The sequence below is a fragment of the Lithobates pipiens genome, unplaced genomic scaffold (genome assembly GCF_037356315.1).
Source record: "Lithobates pipiens isolate NorthernLeopardFrog02 unplaced genomic scaffold, aLitPip1_a1.2 Scaffold_22, whole genome shotgun sequence".
NCBI lineage: Eukaryota > Metazoa > Chordata > Amphibia > Anura > Ranidae > Lithobates > Lithobates pipiens.
Window position 1 is genome coordinate 230,064,725 of NW_027507784.1, and position 20,807 is coordinate 230,085,531.

The window sequence follows — 20,807 nt, forward strand, 5'->3', positions numbered from 1 at the left end:
CATATAAACCGCCCCGAGATCTCCAAGACATTTATGGGCAATAGCTTCTCGATCGCAGACCATTTCCCCTGCGAGCACGTCTCCTCCAACACTGCTCCCCAGCCTGTCAGGCTGGCATCTGTCGTAATAACCTTCCATGGAAGAGGAAGAAAAGTTTTGCCTTTCAGCAAATTCTCGGTTTGTAACCTCCAGACGAGACTCTTGCGTGTTTCTGGGGATAGACGCATAGGAAGATCCAAGGATTGGGGCTTACTGTTCCAAGCCGCAAGGATGCATCTTTGCAGAGGCCTTGAGTGGAACTGGGCAAATGGAATGGCCTCGAAGGAGGCGACCATTTTCCCTAACAGTCTCATGCACAACCGAATGGGGGAAGATCTCCTGCCCAGAATTAGGCGCACCAGATCCCCGATGGCCAAAGCTTTTGGCCTTGGAAGAAACACCTTACCCTGAGCGGTGTCGATAAACATACCCAGGTATTCCAACCTGGTAGCAGGCTGTAGGGATGACTTTTCTAGGTTTATAATCCAACCTAGGCGCTCCAGGTGTTCTAGCGTTCTGGAAACACTGTGGTTCAGGAACGCTACTGTTTTCTCCATGAGAAGCAAGTCGTCTAGATAAGCCATGACGGCTATACCGTGAGCTCTTAGGTTTGCCAAGAGAGGGTCCAGAATCTTTGTGAAGACTCGAGGGGCCGTAGCGAGCCCGAACGGCAAGGCCACAAATTGAAAATGGTGCCGCTCTACCGCGAACCTGAGTTACTTTTGGTGTGCATGAAAAATTGGCACATGGAGATATGCATCCTTGATGTCTATTGATGCCATAAACTCTCCTTGCAGGGAGGAGACCACAGTGCGAATTGACTGTATTCGGAAGAACCGGATGCGTAAAAACCGGTTCAGATCCTTCAGATCCAGGATAGGTCTGACACTTCCATTTGGCTTCGGAACGGTGAAGAGATTCGAGTAAAAGCCTGAACCCTGCTCTTATGGGTCCACTTCTACTATCACCCCCTGGGATAGTAAGTGATCTAAGGCCAGAAATAGTGGTTTTTGCTTTACTGGGAAAGCGAGAAGGTGGAATCTCCTGAAACTCTAGCTTGTAGTCCAGAGATACCGAAGTGATCACCCACTTAACCCGGATCTCTTCCCGCCAGGCTTCCGCAAACTGCCGAAGCCTTCCCCCCACTCTGCCGAGCGGGGGTGCCCCTTCACAAGGAAGCTTTTGGGCTCTGCTTGGCAGGCTTTCGCCCCCAAGTCTTTTTCTGCCCCTGGGCTCGGCCCTTAGCCTTTCCTGTAAAGGAGGGTTGAGAAGGCCGTTGCCACTGCTTAGAGCTTGATGCTCCGGGAGAGAGAGAACGCCTAAATGATGGACGTTTGCTCCTTTTGACTGGAAGGAGAGTAGATTTACCCCCTGAAATTTTTTGGACGAATTTGTCTAATTCTTCTCCAAACAAACGTTCCCCTTTAAACGGGAACCCAATCAAATGCTTCTTGCATGATAGCTCAGCTGCCCAATTCTTTAGCCATAGGGCCCTTCGCATGTGTACCAACAGGAGAGACAAACGAGATGCTTGTTGGACAGAATCCAAAATCGCATCAATCATGAAACACAGAATTTTAGGTATTTCTGCATAATTCTCCACTTCCTCACTGGGAAGGAGGCCAAGCATCTGCTTAACCTGTTCCTTGAGGAACTGACACAACCCCACGGCTGCGACTGTAGGTTGCACTGCAGCTCCAGTCATGGAAAAGGAGGCTTTTAATAATGTTTCCAACCTCTTAACAGTTGAATCTTTAAATACCTGAGCATTATCCAACAGACAGGTCAGGTTTTTATTCACACAAGAAACAGCCGCATTGACAGATGGAATCAAAAAATATTAACAAAGTGCAGACAGGGAAATGCATATACTAATGTTCAAATATTAGTCCATCATCCCATCAACAAAAAATGTTTTGCTTGTAATCTCCAACGTGTTTTAAACACACCACACCGATATAGGAAAAGTGTCATCAGAGTTTGCAGGAAAAAAGAGGACTTCCACCACCAACACTACTGCTGCTTACCAGCTACACTGATCCCATCTCAGAGACCAGATATCGCCAAATCAAAAACGCTTCCTCTGAGTCAGGACTGCATGGAGGGTGTATCCTCTTTAAGCGCTTGGTTCAAATGGTTAGAAGAATCCTACGGCCACACCGCTTATTCCAATGGTTAGAAAAATCCTACGGCCACACCGCTCATTGCCCAGCACATATAATAACGAAAGGAATCGCCATAGTGTGATATAGTCACAAAATGTAATATAATAAAAAAGATTGCACTTACATCAAGTAGAAAAAACTTTGCTTTGTAAAACAAACAAATTCGCCGGCCGGCTTAGTAACGCTGCCCGTCGCTTCCGGGTCCAGCGTAGATCGCGGTGACGTCAGTACGTCGCTCCTCCCCCTCCCGGCGAATTTGTTTGTTTTACAAAGCAAAGTTTTTTCTACTTGATTTCGCCGGGAGGGGGAGGAGCGACGTACTGACGTCACCGCGATCTACGCTGGACCCGGAAGCGACGGGCAGCGTTACTAAGCCGGCCGGCGAATTTGTTTGTTTTACAAAGCAAAGTTTTTTCTACTTGATGTAAGTGCAATCTTTTTTATTATATTAAATTTTGTGACTATATCACACTATGGCGATTCCTTTCGTTATTATATGTGCTGGGCAATGAGCGGTGTGGCCGTAGGATTTTTCTAACCATTGGAATAAGCGGTGTGGCCGTAGGATTCTTCTAACCATTTGAACCAAGCGCTTAAAGAGGATACACCCTCCATGCAGTCCTGACTCAGAGGAAGCGTTTTTGATTTGGCGATATCTGGTCTCTGAGATGGGATCAGTGTAGCTGGTAAGCGGCAGTAGTGTTGGTGGTGGAAGTCCTCTTTTTTCCTGCAAACTCTGATGACACTTTTCCTATATCGGTGTGGTGTGTTTAAAACACGTTGGAGATTACAAGCAAAACATTTTTTGTTGATGGGATGATGGACTAATATTTGAACATTAGTATATGCATTTCCCTGTCTGCACTTTGTTAATATTTTTTGATTTCATGCTTTATTTATTCACTCATTTGCTTCACATAGCATTTATCGGATCAGTATAGCGCAGCTTATTTGGGAATAATTATTTGAATTGTGGGTATCTCACGGTTAAAGCTGCTGCTGCGTTTATAATTCACAATTTTTTTTTTTTTTTTTTTTTGTTTCATTACTTCACATTAAGTTTACATAGGAACAGCGCTGTAATTTTTAGGTTTTTATTCTGCATTGACAGATGGAACCCCTCATTTCTTGGTGAAACTTTCCTCCAGAGGATAATGCATAGAAAACCTTTTAGGAGGAGCAAACAGTTTATCGGGATGTCCCCAATCCTCATACATCAATTTATCCATTAAGGGATGAATTGGAAAGGAAAAAGCAGTCTGTGGGACTTTCCTGACTCCCAGGGAAGAAACAGAGGACGTAGCGACTTCAGCAGCAGGCATTCTGAATGTGGTACGCACCAATTCAGTATAATACTGCACCTGTTTTCTGAGCGCCTGGGAGGAGGGGACTCTCTCCTCTTCCTCTGATTCCTCCGATTGCTCAAGATCCCTGTCCCAAGATAGGGATCTCTCCTCATTGTCAGAAGAATCATCTGAAAGAGGAATCTCAGCAGAGGGAGGGGATCTACCCCTTTTCCTGCTATCTTTCAGGGAAGCAAATTCATGATTCTCCCTTCAAAACCCTTCAAGGGAGTCCTCAGTGACGTATACCGGGGCTGAGACATTAGGAGAGGCTGCAAAACCTGACAGGGGCACTGACTCATCCTGTGAGGCTGGCTCCAGTCTAGCGGGGGGGATGGTAACTTACAGGCATTTTTAGAACCCCTGGACCTAGGCGGTGATTTACCAGTGCCCTTGTTACCTCCCCCTGAGACCCTCTTACGAAGAGACATAGTCCTAAGCTACAAAGCAGAGGTACTAGTATAAAGTGCAATCACTGTTGTGCTTAAAGTCTCACAATAAATATATATGCTTAATACTACACAACCTGATGCTGAGTAGGTGTCTAAGGTTTGCCCGGATCCAATCCCTTGGGATGCTTACTGCCCACAGCTCCTGTGTCTCACACTTACAGCCCCCTGACGCTCTGGGCTTTTAAAACTGCTGCCTGGCACCTGCGCAGTACAGCGCCGTGCACACCAACGTGCACGGCTCACAACCACACTCCCCCTCCTCCATTAGCTCGGGAGCACTCTCGGCACGCGTGCACGAGGACCGCCGGAATCCAGGGGGGGAGAAGGAATCTCCATCAGAGCTGCGTGGGACCCCCAGACTACGTGGGACCCCTGTATTACCTTATTGTGGCAGGGACTGCAGTGGAGACGTGAGACCTCTGGAGAACCAGGCTTCACTGAGCGTGTGTGCTGAAAGGCATGTAAGTATGCATCAGGCTGCTCTTACTCCCTCTAGTGGTGGAAACCAGGTAAGACATACTACTACTCAAATGAAGAAATCCATAATATAATTATATATAGGATTAACTTCCCTTACCTTTCCTTGCCGCAGGAATTGCTGAAACAGACAGATTCCAGCCTTCGCCCATCACGGCGGGCAGAGTTGTGCCAACCTTCAGGTTTTTTTGGGGTTCTTTCTCAGAAGAACCTCATACCTGGACCTTGTAAAAGACTCTGCCAGAAACTTTCATGCCACTATGTAAACAGTACACCAAGTCTGGTTTTCCCAGAGCCCAGCCTTCCAATAGTAGAGGACTTACAGGCCAAACCTTGTTTCTTCGGATGACGAGGCCCGGGTACCATACCATCTTGGGAGTCAAATATCAGCCCGAGATATGGATCCAGTTTGTTGTAGCCCTTAGGCCCCCACAGGGACCTGCAGAGAGCTTTCTTCATAGCACATGTTTTCCGTGACCAACCACCATAGACACTGGCGAAAAAACTGAGGTGCCTCCGATATGGGAGGGGTTATATAGGGGAGGAATTCTCCTTAATTGGGGTTAACCAGTGTCCAATCACCAGAGGTGCCTATATAACCCACTATGTAATGAGCTCCTGTGTCCCGTGATGTATGATCAAGAAAAGTTTTTTTTTATTAATACAAAAAGTCTAAAAACATAGAATATCCAAGTATTTAATGATAGACATCATAAAAGTATACAGTAACAATCCATGTATAATCACCAGCATTCATGTCCTCTATTAAAGAGGATCAGGATATCATGGATTCCCATAGATATCATTGTTCTCAACATGTTTTGTGGCATTTTACCACTTTATCAGGAGAATATCTGTAATCAATCAGGGGCGCCCCTGTTGAAGACCTTTTGCTGTCGAAACGCGCCGGGCTCACATTTTGTACCCCACATTGCTTTTCTTATGTTCGATTTTAATTTGTGATCACTTATTGCCATTATGTCATGGTTTTTATTACTTTTTTAATAAACCTATTGGTTACCGTCTGACCTGCACCATTTGGAGCCCTTCTTCTTTTTGAACCCCTTTTTTTATATGATCTACCATACTTTGGATGGCACCCCAATGTGAATAGTTGGACCTTGTTCATCCTGGAGACGTATGATCCAGCCACTCATATCAGGAGTCCCAGTGAACCGTGAAATCCGGAGACAGTGCGGTGACTAACGGGGACCTGCCAACAACGCATAACACCTGATTGATACCACCTAGGATTTCAAGCGCATTTGACCCACTGTCATATGACAGATGTGTCCAATTCCTCCGGTAAGAGTATTTAATTCTCTTTAATTCACTCCAGACAAGTCGTTGTTCCAGGTTGAATTGAATTGTGTGGTCGCTTGATTCCATTGCTGGGAAGACCAACATTGACACTTTTCCCTACCTAACATACGTGGACTGTTTGCTGGGATTTATATTTCAGCTGCTGATACCCATCAAGATCTGTGCGCATTTATATATTGTATCCACATATTTAGTGAATTATTAATTTAATTTATTTTTGTTTTATATTTTTCATTTTTGCACATTCTGTCACATGTGTTTTTTAGTATTGGTTTAATTATCACCCCTTTAATATACAGCTTTAGAGTTTTTCACTAATCGATTCACTAGCGCTACACCAATTTTCTCTTATTTTCACTAAACTTTGTTTGTTTGGGTGTTAGCTGCTGACTCTCAGTTTTTGGCCTCAGCGCAGTGTTTTCCCCCAATTTTTTCTAAGTAACAATCGGCCACGCAGCAGAGCAGTCTGTGTGTGGAAATCTTCCTCTCTTGCGCAATTTCTGCATAAGCGCAGATACTGCGCAAAGGGGTCTAGGGTGCGCACTAAAGGCATGCAGCAGAGTGTTGCCAACTGTAGGTTTGCGGTATAGATTGGTACCGATAGTTCCAGCTGGGTTTTTGATGACCATAAGATCCAGAAACGGATCAGTTTATCATCGACATTAAAAATGAAAGTGTAAATTCAGATTGTTAATATTGAATGGTTGAATAAACTTTCTCAGAATTTCCAATGGGCCTGTCCAAACCAAAAATAGATGGTCTATAAATCTATACCAACACAGAATGAATTCAAGATAGCAAATTGATATTCGGAAAACACGTTTCTCTCCCAAGCTCCCAGATTCTTCCTCTCCCATCTACTTTTTTTTCATCTCCCTTCCGACCCCCCTCCCCCCCCCCAGTAGGCACTTGGAGTTCTTATGTTTTTAAGCTTTTTGTATTAATAAAAAAACTGTACTTTTTATCAAAATTTTTAGTCTATGTTGTTTAAGTTATACCGAGATAGTCCTTCACCAAACTCTCTCCTCGATTCCCCAGTCCTTTTTCCCTTTCAAATGAATAATGGTACACTTTACCAACTTTTCATGCAACTCATACCAATAGAGGCTTTAGCTTTTTCAACTGCCTTAACCCTCTTGGGCATGGAGTTCACCAGTGCTTCACAGGTTGCCACTGGAGTCCTCTTCCACAACTCCATGACGACATCATGGAGCTGGTGGATGTTAGAGACCTTGCTCTCCTCCACCTTGTGGATGCCCCACAGATGCTCCATATGGTTTAGGTCTGGAGACATGCTTGGCCAGTCCATCACCTCTACCCTCAGCTTTTTTAACAAGGCAGTGGTCATCTTGGAGGCGTGTTTGGTGTCGTTATGTAGAAATATTGCCCTGCGGCCCAGCTTCCGAAGGGGGGGGATCATGCTCTGCTTCAGTATGTCACAGTACATGTTGTTATTCATGGTTCCCTCAACAAACTGTAGCTCCCCAGTGCCACCAGCACTCATACAGCCCCAGACCATGACACTCCCACCACCATGCTTGAATGTAGGCAAGACTCATTTGTCTTTGTACTCCTCACCTGGTTGCCACCACACACGCTTGAAACCATTTGAACCAAATAAGTTTATCTTGGTGTCACATCTATGTCAACACAGGTGGTCAGACACCATAGCTGGCTACTGTGTTCTTCACCTATAGTATCCCCCTTCCCCATAAGGCAAGCAGGCCTACTGATACTCGGTCGCCCCAGGACTTATACACAATGCTATAGTGCCTGACCACCATGCCAGTGCAGATGGTAACTGAGCAAAGCAAATAGATACTTGCGGTTAGCAGAAAGATAGCGTGGTTCTATGACAGTTCAGGTAAAAGGCAGGCTGAGTTCAGATAGTAGTTCAATAATCCATTCCAAAGTCATACACAGGGAAATCCAAACTAGCAAAGCAGGGCAAACAGACAGGGAGCTTGATCAGCAACAACACCCGTATCACTCTATTACAAACATCCAAGTGGGGTTTGAGCTGGATTATAACAAGCTTGGTTTCTACCTAGAGACTGATCACATTAATAAGCCTGCAGGTAGACAGACAAAGAGTGCCATAGCCAAAACCCTGGATGCTGAAATGAAGAACAGGAGCACTAAGTGATTCTGGCACTTGGTCTCATAAATCCACAGGACATGGTTCCAGTAATCCATCACCTTATTCTGCTTGTCTTCAGAAAATGGTTTACGGGCTTTCTTGTGCATCGTCTTTGGTAGAGGCTTTCTTCTGGGATGACAACCATGCAGTCCAATTTGATGCAGTGTGCGGTGTATGGTCTGAGCACTGAGAGGCTGACCCCCCACCCCTTCAATCTCTGCAGCAATGCTGGCAGCACTCATACTTCTATTTCCAAAAGACAACCTCTGGATATGACGCTGAGCACATTCACTCAACCTCTTTGGTCGACCATGGCAAGCCTGTTCTGTTAAACTGCTGTATGGTCTTGGCCACCGTGCTGCAGCTCAGTGTCAGGGTCTTGGCAATCTTCTTATAGCCTAGGTCATCTTTATGTAGAGCAACAATTCTTTTTTTCAGAATTTCTTTGCCATGAAGTGCCATGTTGAACTTCCAGTGACCAGTATGAGACAGTGAGAGCGATAACACCAAATTTAACACACCTGCTCCCCATTCACACCTGAGACCTTGTAACCCTAACAATTCACAAGACATCGGGGAAGGAAAATGGCTAATTGGGCCCAATTTGGACATTTTCACTTAGGGGTGTACTAACTTTTGTTGCCAGCAGTTTAGACGTTAATGGCTGTGTCAGTTATTTTGAAGGAACAGCAAATTTACACTGTTTTACAAGTTATGTATATATGGCACTGCTTAGAGATGTTTGGATATGGACTCCAGTTTATAAATTGGATACAACTCCTTTATTCTGCACCGGTGGCGCGAGTTCAGGTAAATGGACATGTATCAGCCCCTCTTTCTTTACAACGAGGAACAAGACAGGGATGTCCGTTATCACCTTTACTTTTTACCCTGGATCTTGAAACTTTGGTTGCTGGTATCCGTCAATCATTAAATATTATAGGGTTCTGTAGACCCTTAGGTGAGGACAAGATTGCCCTATATGCTGATGACACGCTTCTATTTTTGGGAGACACATCGTCTTCCTTAGTAGCAGTGATGTCTTTGATTAACACATATGGCTCTTTTTCATGATTTACAAAAAAACTGGGATAAGTCAGTTATTTTACTTGTGGTCCCCTTGGTGACTCATCTGCCAATAACAGCATCTCAAATAACTGTAGTCTCTAAATTTAAATATCTAGGCATCCAAGTTACATCACAAGTGAGCACATATGTAGAGAGGAATTTAGTTCTCCTACTCAAGCACTTTAAACAAGTGGGGGAAATTTGGAGTAAGTTAACTTTAACAGTAGTCTGGTGGTTTGAATGCCACAACTACTTTTTACATAATTGTCCTGTATGGTTGCCTCCAAAATTTTTTAGACAAATAGATACTTTGTTTAGGGAGCTTATTTGGAGATACAAACACTCTTGGATTAGATTAGGAACTCTGCAGTTGCTCTACAGTTGCCTAAGGCCGTGTACACACGGGCGGACTGTCTGCCCAACTTAGTCCACTGAACAGTGTTTCAGCGGACAATCCGCTCGTGTGTGGGCTTCAGCGGACTTTTTCAGCGGACAGTCTGACGAACAAAGTCTTACGGAATTTCCGTAAGACAGTCCGTTCAAACTTGGTTTTGTCCGTCCAAACTTGGTTTCAGCGGACAGTCCGCTCGTGTGTAGGCAAGTTGGACGGACTAAGTATGGCGCATGCTCAGAAAGGGTTTACACGGCCGAAGGTTGCATTGCAGTGTATAGGACGTAGTTTTTCTAGTCCCGTCGTACGTGCTGTACACGTCATCACGCACGCTTTCAGCGGACTGTCTGCTCATCGTGTGTGGTCAAGTCCGTTCATGCTAATTTTGAACGGACTGTCTGTCGGATTGTCTGCCGAACTTAGTTGGGCAGACAATCCGCCCGTGTGTACGCGGCCTAAGGATGAAGAAGTTTTAGCTGTTCCCAATGCCAGACTGTATTATCTGGTATCACAACTTTAGCAATTATATGGCTGGAATGACATAAATTGAGAGCACCCTATACAGCAAATTATATTTTCTCTGCCAATTAGATCCACCAGTGCAGCTAATAGTAACTAATCACTTTTATATTAACCACTTGACCACTGGGCACTTAAACACCCTTAATAACCAGACCAATTTTCAGCTTTCGGTGCTCTCGCATTTTGAATGACAATTACTCAGTCATGCAACACTGGACCTATATGAAATTTTTGTCCTTTTTTTCACACAAATAGAGCTTTCTTTTGGTGGTATTTAATCACCGCTGGGTTTTTTATTTTTTGTGCTATAAAAGAAAAAATACCGAAAATTCTGTAAAAAAACGAATTTTTCTTTGTTTCTGTTAGAAAATTTAGCAGATTAGTAATTTTTTCTTCATAAATTTTGGCCAAAATTTATACTACTACATATCTTTGGTAAAAATAAGTACAAATTGGTGGATATTATTTGGTCTTTGTGAAAGTTATAGAGTCCACAAGCTATGGTGCCAATATCTGAAAATTGATCACACCTGAAGTACTGACGGCCTATTTCAATTCTTGAGACCCCAACATGCCAGAAAAGTACAAATACCCCCCAAATGACCCCTTTTTGGAAAGAAGACATTCCAAGGTATTTAGTAAGAGGCATGATGAGTTTTTTGAAGTTGTCATTTTTTCCCACAATTCTTTGCAAAATCAAGATTCTTTTTACTTTTTTTTTTTTTCACAAAATTGTCATATTATCAGGTTATTTCTCACACACAGCATATGCATACCACAAATTACACCCCAAAACACATTCTGCTATTACTCCCGAGTATGGTGATACCACATGTGTGAGACTTTTACACAGCGTGGCCACATACAGAGGCCCAACATGCATGGAGCGCCATCAGGTGTTCTGGAGCACCCAGGACAATTCTGACATTTCTCTCCTACATGTAAAAATCATCATTTATTTGCTAGAAAATTACATAGAACTCCAAAACATTATATATGTTTTTTTAGCAAACACCCTGGAGAATACAATGGTGGTCTTTGCAACTTTTTATCTCGCACGGTATTTGCGCAGTAATTTTTCGAATGCCTTTTTTTGGAAAAAAAACTGTTTTGTGCTTAAAAAAAAAAAAACACAGTAAAGTTAGCCCAATTTTTGCATAATGTGAAAGATGAAGTTACGCTGAGTAAATAGATACCTAATATGTCACTCTTCAAAATTGCACACGCTCGTGGAATGGCGGCAAACGTCGCTACTTAAAAATCCCCATAGGCGACGATTTACATTTTTTTTACTGGTTATATGTTTTGAGTTACAGAGGAGGTCTAGGGCTAGAATTATTTCTCTCGCTCTAACGTTCGCAGCGATACCTCACATGTGTGGTTTGAACACCGTTTTCATATGTGGGCGGGACTTACGCATGCGTTCGCTTCTGCATGCGAGCACATGGGGACAGGGGCGCTTTTAAAAAAACATTTTTTTTTATTGTTCATTTTACTTTATTTATTTTAGTTTGACATTTTTTTCCCCAAAAATTATTTTTTTGATCACTTTTATTCCTATTACAAGGAATGTAAACATCCCTTGTAATAGGAATATGGCATGACAGGTCCTCTTTACAGTGAGATATGGGGTCAATAAGACCCACATCTCACCTCTAAGCTGGGAAGCCTGAAAAAAAAAAAAGATTCTGGCTTTGATCGTATTAGCGATTCGGTAGAAGCACCGGAGGGCGGAGGGCGGCGGGAGATGTCTATGGCTGGGTATTGCAGGGTATCACCGACTATGGCTGGGTATCTCAGAGCATGGTGTTGCAGAGTACTGCGTTGCAGAGCATTGCAGGGTATTGGCGGGTGTTGCAGAGCATTGCAGAGTGTTGCAGGGTATTGGCGGGTGTTGCAGAGCATTGCAGAGTGTTGCAGGGTATCGGCGGGGGTTGCAGAGCATTGCAGAGTGTTGCAGGGTATCGGCGGGGGTTGCAGAGCATTGCAGAGTGTTGCAGGGTATCGGCGGGGGTTGCAGAGCATTGCAGAGTGTTGCAGGGTATCGGCGGGGGTTGCAGAGCATTGCAGAGTGTTGCAGGGTATTGGCGGGAGTTGCAGAGTGTTGCAGAGTGTTGCAGGGTATTGCAGAGCGTTGCGGAGTGTTGCGGAGTGTTGCAGGGCATTGCGGAGTGTTGCAGGGCATTGCGGAGTGTTGCAGGGCATTGCGGAGTGTTGCAGGGCAATGCGGAGTGTTGCAGGGCAATGCAGAGTGTTGCAGGGCAATGCAGAGTGTTGCAGGGCAATGCAGAGTGTTGCAGGGCATTGCAGAGTGTTGCAGGGCATTGCAGAGTATTTGCAGGGAATTGCAGAGTAATGCAGAGTATTTGCAGGGAATTGCAGAGTAATGCAGAGTATTTGCAGGGAATTGCAGAGTAATGCAGAGTATTTGCAGGGAATTTCAGAGTAATGCAGAGTATTTGCAGGGAATTGCAGAGTAATGCAGAGTATTTGCAGGGAATTGCAGAGTAATGCAGAGTATTTGCAGGGAATTGCAGAGTAATGCAGAGTATTTGCAGGGAATTGAGGGGTTAATTTTCGGTGAGCAGCGATGTGGGCACTGCAGATGCAGCCCACATCGCTGCTGACACCGATCTCTTCCCCCTCCGCTGTACCGATCGGTACAGAGAGGCGAGGGAGGAACCGGCGTCATAACATGACGCCGGCTTGTTTACAAGTGATCACTCCGTCATTTGACGGAGCGATCACGTGGTAAACGGCCGCGATGAGCGGCCGTTTACCGTGATTCGTGATGCGCCGGGTCCACTGGACCCAGCGGTCACGGATGCTCTCGTGTGCGCGCCCCAGGGGGCGCGCGAGAGCAGAATTCTGGGAGGCCGTTAATTAACGGCCTCCTAGAGTTAAACAACCGCCCTGAAGCCGTTAATCGGGAATGGGCGGTTGTTAAGTGGTTAAAGGTTGTTTTCCCACATTTCATTTAACTGCTTGCTGCCCGCCCACCGTCAAATGACGGTGGGGCGGTACAGCTCTTGTTCTGGGCTGCCGTCATACGATGGCGACATGGAACGGCTGCTCCCACGTGCCCACGGGGGTGCACAATGCAGTGAGCATCCACGGCTCTTTAACCATGTGATCAGCTGTGTCCAATCACAGCCAGTCACATGTAAACACGGAGATGCCGGTAATCGGCGCTCCTCGCTTCACACTGACAGAGTGTGAGGAGAGGAGAGCCGATCAGTGGCATCTCCTCACAGGGGACAGCTAGGGAAGTAATCAGGGCACTGATCATCAGTGCCCTAAATACAATATATAAATAAAGTGTAAAAATGCAGTGCCCACCATTGCCAGCATACAGTGCGCACCAATGCCAGTGATCAGAGCCCACCAGTGGCAGCAGTCAGTGCCCACACTGCCCACAAGTGCCACAAATCAGTGCCCATTAGCATCCCAGTCAGTGCTGGCAATTAGTGCTGCCTATCAGTGCTGCCCATCAATGCCCATCACTGCTGTCCACCAATGCCCATCAGTGTCGCCTCTCAGTGCCCATCTGTACCGCCTATCCATGCTGCCTATCCGTGCCTACCAGTGCCATCTATCAGTGCCCTCCACTGCCACCTATCATTGCCCACCAGTGCCGCCTATTAGTGCCCATCAGTGCCACCTAACAGTGCCCATCAGTGCCGCCTATCAGTGCTCATCAGTGCCACATATCAGAGCCACCTATCATTGCCTATAAGTTCCGCATATTAGTGCCACCTCATCAGTGCCCATAAGTGCCACCTCATCAATGATCACCAGTTCAGCCTATCAGTGTCCATTGGTGCCACCTCATCAGTGCACATCAGTGAAGGTGAAAAATTAATTAGTTACAAAATTGACTGACAGATAGAAAGTTAAAAAAAAATGTTTTTTAAAAAAAAACAGCAGTGATTAAATACCACCAAAAGAAAGCTCTATTTGTGTGAAGAAAATGATACAAAATGTGTTTGGGTACAGTGTAGCATGACCGCACAATTGTCATTCAAAGTGCGACAGCGCTGAAAGCTGAAAAATGGATTGGGCAGGAAGGGGGTGTTTGTGCCTGGTAGGCAAGCGATTAATTAATAAAATTTGGACTACGGTTCAACAAGAAATTCTTCATGAGGGATATACCCAATATATGCCCATATGGCAAAATATGCAAATACCTGAGGTAGCAAAACTTGAAGATTTTGATTTATGGAAAAGAGTCGGTATCAACTTTTGGTAATGAGGTTTTACAACCATTTGATAAACTGGCAGAGATATATCTGTCTAAGGCCGCGTACACACGCGCGGACTGTTCGCCCAACTTTGTCCGTCAAACAGTTTCGGCAAACAGTCCGCTCAAAATTAGCATGGACGGACATGGCCACACACGACGGACGAACAGTTTGCTGAAACCGTGCGCGATGACGTGAACAGCACGTACGACGGGACGAAAAATACGACGTCCTATACACTGCATTATAACTTTCGGCGTGTAAATCCTTTCTGAGCATGCGCGGAACTTAGTTTGACGAACAAGCCTACACACGAGCGGACTGTTCGCTGAAACAAGGTTTCAGCGGACAGTTTTTCGGAAATTCCGTAAAACCTTGTTCGTCAAACTGTCCGCTGAAACTGTCCGCTGAAAGCCCACACACGAGCGGACTGTCCGCCCAAACACTGTTCAGCGGACAAAGTTGGGCGAACAGTCCGCGCGTGTGTACGCGGCCTAATACATTTTTTTTCAATATTTCCAATTACGGCATGCTCTGCAGTCAGGCCACGACTTTTCTACTAAAATATATTCCATCTTTAACCACTAGGCGTCCGTGCTATAGTCGAAAGACGGACGTTCTCCTGTTTACTTCCCCAATACGTGCCTACGGGGGGGTGCGTATTGGGAAAGTTCTGTGTTGGCCATGTCCCTTGGACACAGCCAATCACAGATCGTGCTAAATGGCTAATCACAGCGGCAATTTAGCACTCGATAGCAGTGTCCAATGAGAGATGATCTCATATGTAAACATATGAGATCATCTCTCATTGACGGCTCTCCCTCCTCACACAGAGACAGCGTATGAGGAAGGAGAGCAAACGAGTAAGTAAAAAAAAAGAACAGCTTGTGCGTAAAAAAAAAGGGAAAATAAAGTGCCTACAGCACATGTCAGTGCCATCTGTCCCCAGTGCCACGTTTCAGTGCCATCTGTCCCCAGTGCCACGTATAAGTGTCATCTGTCATCAGTGCAACGTATAAGTGCCATCTGTCATCAGTGCCATGTATAAGTGCCAACTGTCATCAGTGTCACGTGTCTTCAGTGCGACCTCTTAGTGTCATCTGTCAGGGCCACCTATCAGTGACATCTGTCATCAGTGCCACATATTAGTGCCATCTGTCATCAGTGTCACATGTCATCAGTGCCACCTATTAGTGCCATCTGTCATTAGTGTCCCGTGTCATCAGTGCCATGTATCAGTGGCAACTGTCAGTGTCATGTGCCATCTGTTATCAGTGTCACGTGTCATCAGTGCCACGTATTAGTGTCATCTGTCATCAGTGCCACCTTTTAGTACCATCTGTCATCAGTGTCACGTGTCATCAGTGCCATGTATCAGTGCCATCTGTAATCAGTGGCAACTGTCAGTGTCACGTGCCATCTCTTATCAGTGCCATGTGTAATCAGTGCCACGTAGCAGTTCCATCTGTCATCAGTGTTACGTGTCATCAGTGCTACGTATTAGTGCCATCTGTCATCAGTGCCACATATCAGTGTCACGTGTCATTGTCCTGGTGCTCCAGGGCCTTCAAAAGTGTAATAGGTAGTCAAGAAGTTAGATGTGTAATTTATGCTCCTCGAACACGTGATGGTGCTCCCTGAATGTTGGGCTTCTCTATGTGACCAGGCTGTGAAAATTCCCACACATGTGGTATCGTAATGCTCAGGAGGAGCAGTGAAATGTGGTTTGGGGTGTCATTTGTGGTATACACATGCCATGTGAGAGAAATAACCTATTACAATGACAATTTTGTGGGAAAAAAATCTTCTTTTTGCAAAGAATTGTGGTAAAAAATGACAACATCAAAAACCTCACTATGCATCTTACTAAATACCTTGGAATGTCTGCTTTAAAAAAAGGGGTAATTTGGGGGGTATTTGTACTTTCCTAGCTTGTTCGGGTCACAAGAAATGACATAAGCCATCAGTACTTCAGGTGTGATAAGTTTTTTATGATTTGCACCACAGATTGTAGACTCTAACTTTCACAAAGACCAAATAATATCCACTAATTTGGGTTATTTTTTACTAAAGATATATAGCAGTATAAATTGTGGCCATAATTTATGAAGAAAAATTTATAATTTGCAAAATTTTATCACAGAAACTGAGAAAAATGTGTTTTTTTCAAACTTTTCATTCTTTTTTAATTTATAGCGCAAACAATAAAAAACCCAGAGGTGATCAAATACCACCAAAAGAAAGCTATATTTGTATGAAAAAAAGGACAACAAAATCATTTGGGTACTGTATTACATGACTGAGTAATTGTCCTTCAAAGTGTGAGAGCACTGAAAGCTGAAAATTGGTCTGGTAACGAGGGGAGATAAAGTGCCCAGTTGTCAACTGGTTAATCTTAGCCATTGCAGTAACTAAAAGACACTCTAAACTGAGTTATTGGGGATATACTGTATACTCTTCCCCACAAAGAACAGCTGGAACTAGAAAAAAAGATGGTAGTCTTGGACGATGGCATAGGGATTTAGAGACTCTTAGTGATAAGGAGTGGGAGCAAACTTTGAAGAATTTATTCAGAGTATCCTTAGCCTCCTCCCCGTGTCTGACCCAGCTATTTATTATTCATAGATCCTACTATACCCCCTTAACCACTTGACGCAAATCGTTGTACCCATGCGTCGATACTTTGATGCTAAATACCAGGGTTATGGCAGTAGATAGCAGGCGAAATTTTGAAGTGCAACATGTTGGGGATCAATTTAGTCTGTGTAACATTATCTTTCACAATATAAAAAAAACTAACTTTACTGTTGACTTACTTTTTTAATTAAAAAAAGTGTATTTTTTCCAAAAAAAGTGCGCTTGTAAGACCACTGCACAAATATGGAGTGACAGAAAGTATTGCAATGCCCACCATTTTATTCTCAAGGGTGTTAGGAAAAAAAATATATAATGTTTGGGGGTTCTATGCAATTTTCTAGCAAAAAAAAAAAATGATTTTAACTTGTAGACAAGTGTAAAAAAGAAGCTCGGTCCTAAAGTGGTTAAAGTTACATTCTTGGATAAAGCATCTACATCAGTTTGCCCAAGGTGTACTAATGATACAGGTACACTTATAAATATGCTGTGGCAATGCCCCAAATTGCATCGCTACAGGGAGTGTGTATTTGATACTTTAAATACCCTATGTTCTACAGAGTTACAGTCTAACCCAAAAATAGCATTGCTAGGGATTGTACTGGAAGACACTCTCCCAAGCCAAAATGCATGTGATGTGGTTAAGATCTATGTATATAGCCTGTAAACTCATATTACAAAAATGGATATCAAACTCTCCACCAACAATAGCGCAATGGTCCGAAGTGATTAATCTTAATCTAAAATGGGAGGAATTGGCATATAAACATATGAGAAGCCCTAAAAAAAGTTTTAGAAAATTGGTCCTTGTGGTTAGTTTCTAACTTAATAATCTGGTGAACATAATAAAGATGTTGAGGAAAGCTAACAATGAGATAGATCTTTGGATAGGGACAATTGTATGTATATATATATATATATATATATATATATATATATATATATATATACATACATATAATGTTGTTAAGGTGTAGCAATCTGATCAGATTATATATAATGGTTCAATAACCTTTCATAGGGAGAATGTAATCATTGAGTTTGATGTGATAAAATGTTTTTAGTAACAGTCAAGGTATAATATGGAAGGCACAAACATTTTTTAATTTTTTTTCTTGTTTTTCTTGTTTTTTGTTGTTTGTTGGGGTTGGTTGGTGGGAATGTTATGTGTTTTGAGTATTGTTGTAAACTGGAAATAAAATTTGAAAAAAACCCACAGCTGATCACTTCTCAGTGCTCCCTCAGCCTCTGCTCACTGTCAGTCACTGTCTGCTCTGCGCCCTGTGCGCATTGGAGCTCTGTGCTGTGGACGAGTCAGGAGCAGCTGGCTCAGACTCTGTGGCTTGCTGCAAGTCCAGGCATGTGAGTCGATCCTGACCATATGGTCGCAATCTTTCCCCAGCTAGGGCCAGCTCTGTGACATCAGCCGACAGGTCTCAGGAGTGCAGTACGAACTGCACTCCTGTGATCCACAGAAGTACAGCCAAACAAGCTTTGGTTGTACTTCTCCTTTAACTGAAAACATATATAAAAATAACACTAAAATAAAAAACTATTATAGTTCCTATTAAGGTACTCACTGCAATAATGGTAATGATAATGATAATTCTATATTATTTGGATCTTTCTGCTAATCAGGCTAGGTAAAAAAATTTAGTCTTACTCTCCCCAATCTCTTCTTGAGCAATCTAGGTGCATGATTCTATGGATTTTATGGAAAGCTCTTTCAAAAAATAAATTTTAACAGCTGGACCATGCAGGGCCGTCTTTAAGGCAGGGCAAAAAGGACAGCTGCCTCATACTTGCCAACTATCCCAGTTTAAATTCCCTTGTCCTTTGAAGTTTTAGTCCTGTGCTCTGTCCCAATATCTCAGTGTGAAGTGCTGGTACTATGCTGCCCACCTCTGCCTTATTGTTGTGTACAGATGACTCACCTGCAGACCCTGTGTTTACATGTAAATAACCAGCATGCATATGTAAATAGCAGCGGCCGGTGGCATTGATATGTAAATAAAGGAGGCATTTGTATGTATATCATGCCCCCCCTGCAGTGAAGAGATGATGTGCTGTAACCTCTAGCAACCAATCAATGAGCAATAATACTGTACAGTAATCTTTAGTAACCAATCAACAAGCAGAAACCATTTGCTGTAACATCTAGCAACTAATCAGTGAGCCGTAATGTGTGCTGTAACCTTAAGCAACCAGTCAGTAAGCAGTAATGTTATGCTGTAACCTCTGGCAACCAATTGCATTTGCTGCCTGATCTGATACAGTAAACTGATTTTAAGTCTAGCTGCTATTTACTGTATGTCTCAGAGCCGATGGAGAGTGAAATTGCATGGGGGGGGGGGGGCAGTTTACCATAATATGTCCAGCTTTGCTAACGACTCTGAAACGTTACGATCTTTGAGAGGTGATCTCCCAAAATGCTTTCAGCTCAGAAACAGTACATTTTACAAAGCATTACTTAAAATTATGTATTGATCTTTAGCATTTAAATACACAGTTCTAAGATAATAATACCTCATGGATTTACAAAAATAGGTTCACTAACAATCCTTTTGTCTAAGGACCACCTGGCTCTCAAAACAGTCTTGTTTAGATTAGACTGTATAACTATTATTGCACACATTTACCTTGAGACTAAGGCTGGTTACACACTGAAAAAATCGAGTGAACAATCATCCAGATTTCCTTGATGTTTCACTGCAAGTTGAACCCAAGGATGGTACTAATTGTATGAAAATTCTCGAAAAGACAAAGGCTTTTTTTTATTTGACATTGAAACAATGTAGATTATGGTTGTTTATTGTTTCTGATCTTGAGCAGTCTTTCATATCTGACTTTTCTTGTCCCAAAACAGTACACATTATACAAAAATCGCTAGGTCTGTTAAAGTACGAGAAAAATGTTGGGGTTTGTCCCATCAGAAATTTTCGGAAAGTCCGAATCGGATGTTGAAAATTGTGTACACGCTATGAAAGTTGAACGATATGAGATTTTTCGTCCAATTTTCTTATAGTGTGTACCCAGCTTGAAACACATCTAACAATGAGTTACATTCAAGCTCCTGTTCAATATAGAAAAAAATCTGAATGCTAACTTACCTGGACAAGGGTTCTTACATTCCTGTGGTATTTTTGGGCAGCGAAGGTGACAGGGCTTACAAGACAACAGCAAAGAATCAAAGTATTCATTTGGGTCACAACGTGTGGCCATTTGTGATCCTATTCACAGCACTCAGCAGAATCATACAGTTGTTCAGTTGAGAGAATTTCAAGTCACTGAGTATGCAAATTACAGGTTAGTATGAAGGCTGTTCACTACCCACTGCAGAGTCTTGTTTCATTGTTTTCAGATGCATTTTTAGTATGTATTTCTGGTGTGTCATAGAGAAATATCCTAGTGATCCAAAGCTTATCTTGTGAGTTTTTGTTAATGATAAAAAAAAAACAGGGCTAATGTACAATATTGTTACTATTCCTTATGTTGTTATATTCCTTCACGCATTTTTAATAGTTTGACTATAAATGATATCTTTAAATCTTAGCCCTTGTATACACGGTTGGAATTTCCAAAGGAAAATGTCCGATCGGGCCACGTTGTCGGATAATCGTACCGTGTGTGGGCTCCATCAGACTTTTCCGTCGGAATGTCCAACCAACAAAGTTTGAGAGCTGGATCTAAAATTTTCTGACAACATGATCCGATGCACGTCAATTCCGATTGTCTGTAGCCTAGTCCGATGGACAAAGTGCCACGCATGCTCAGAATAAATTCTGAGACAGAAGTGCTCAGTCAGGTAAAACTAGCGTTCGTAATCGACATAGCACATTCGTCACCCTGCAATGTAAAAAATTGTGTAATGCAGAGCATTCTCTTTTTCTTTATAATGCTAGAAGAATGAAGTTGGTTTGCTGCTCATATTCACACACACACTTCTCCAAAACGTATTCCTTTATTCTTTTTCCTATTTTCATGAATAGAATATTTTTATTCATCAGATCTC

At 43.2% G+C, this 20,807-nt stretch overlaps 1 protein-coding gene across 1 annotated transcript in view; it reads right to left on the bottom strand.

Annotated features, from left to right (window-relative positions):
- The window catches only part of TNFRSF17 (TNF receptor superfamily member 17), a 267,339-nt gene extending 247,286 nt beyond the window's left edge, over positions 1-20,053 (bottom strand). The window contains exon 1 of the mRNA XM_077450001.1: positions 19,906-20,053. Coding sequence (XP_077306127.1) covers positions 19,906-20,017 — 112 coding nt within the window. The 5' untranslated portion in view covers positions 20,018-20,053. The remainder of the gene's footprint in view (positions 1-19,905) is intronic.
- Positions 20,054-20,807: the final 754 nt, after the last annotated feature.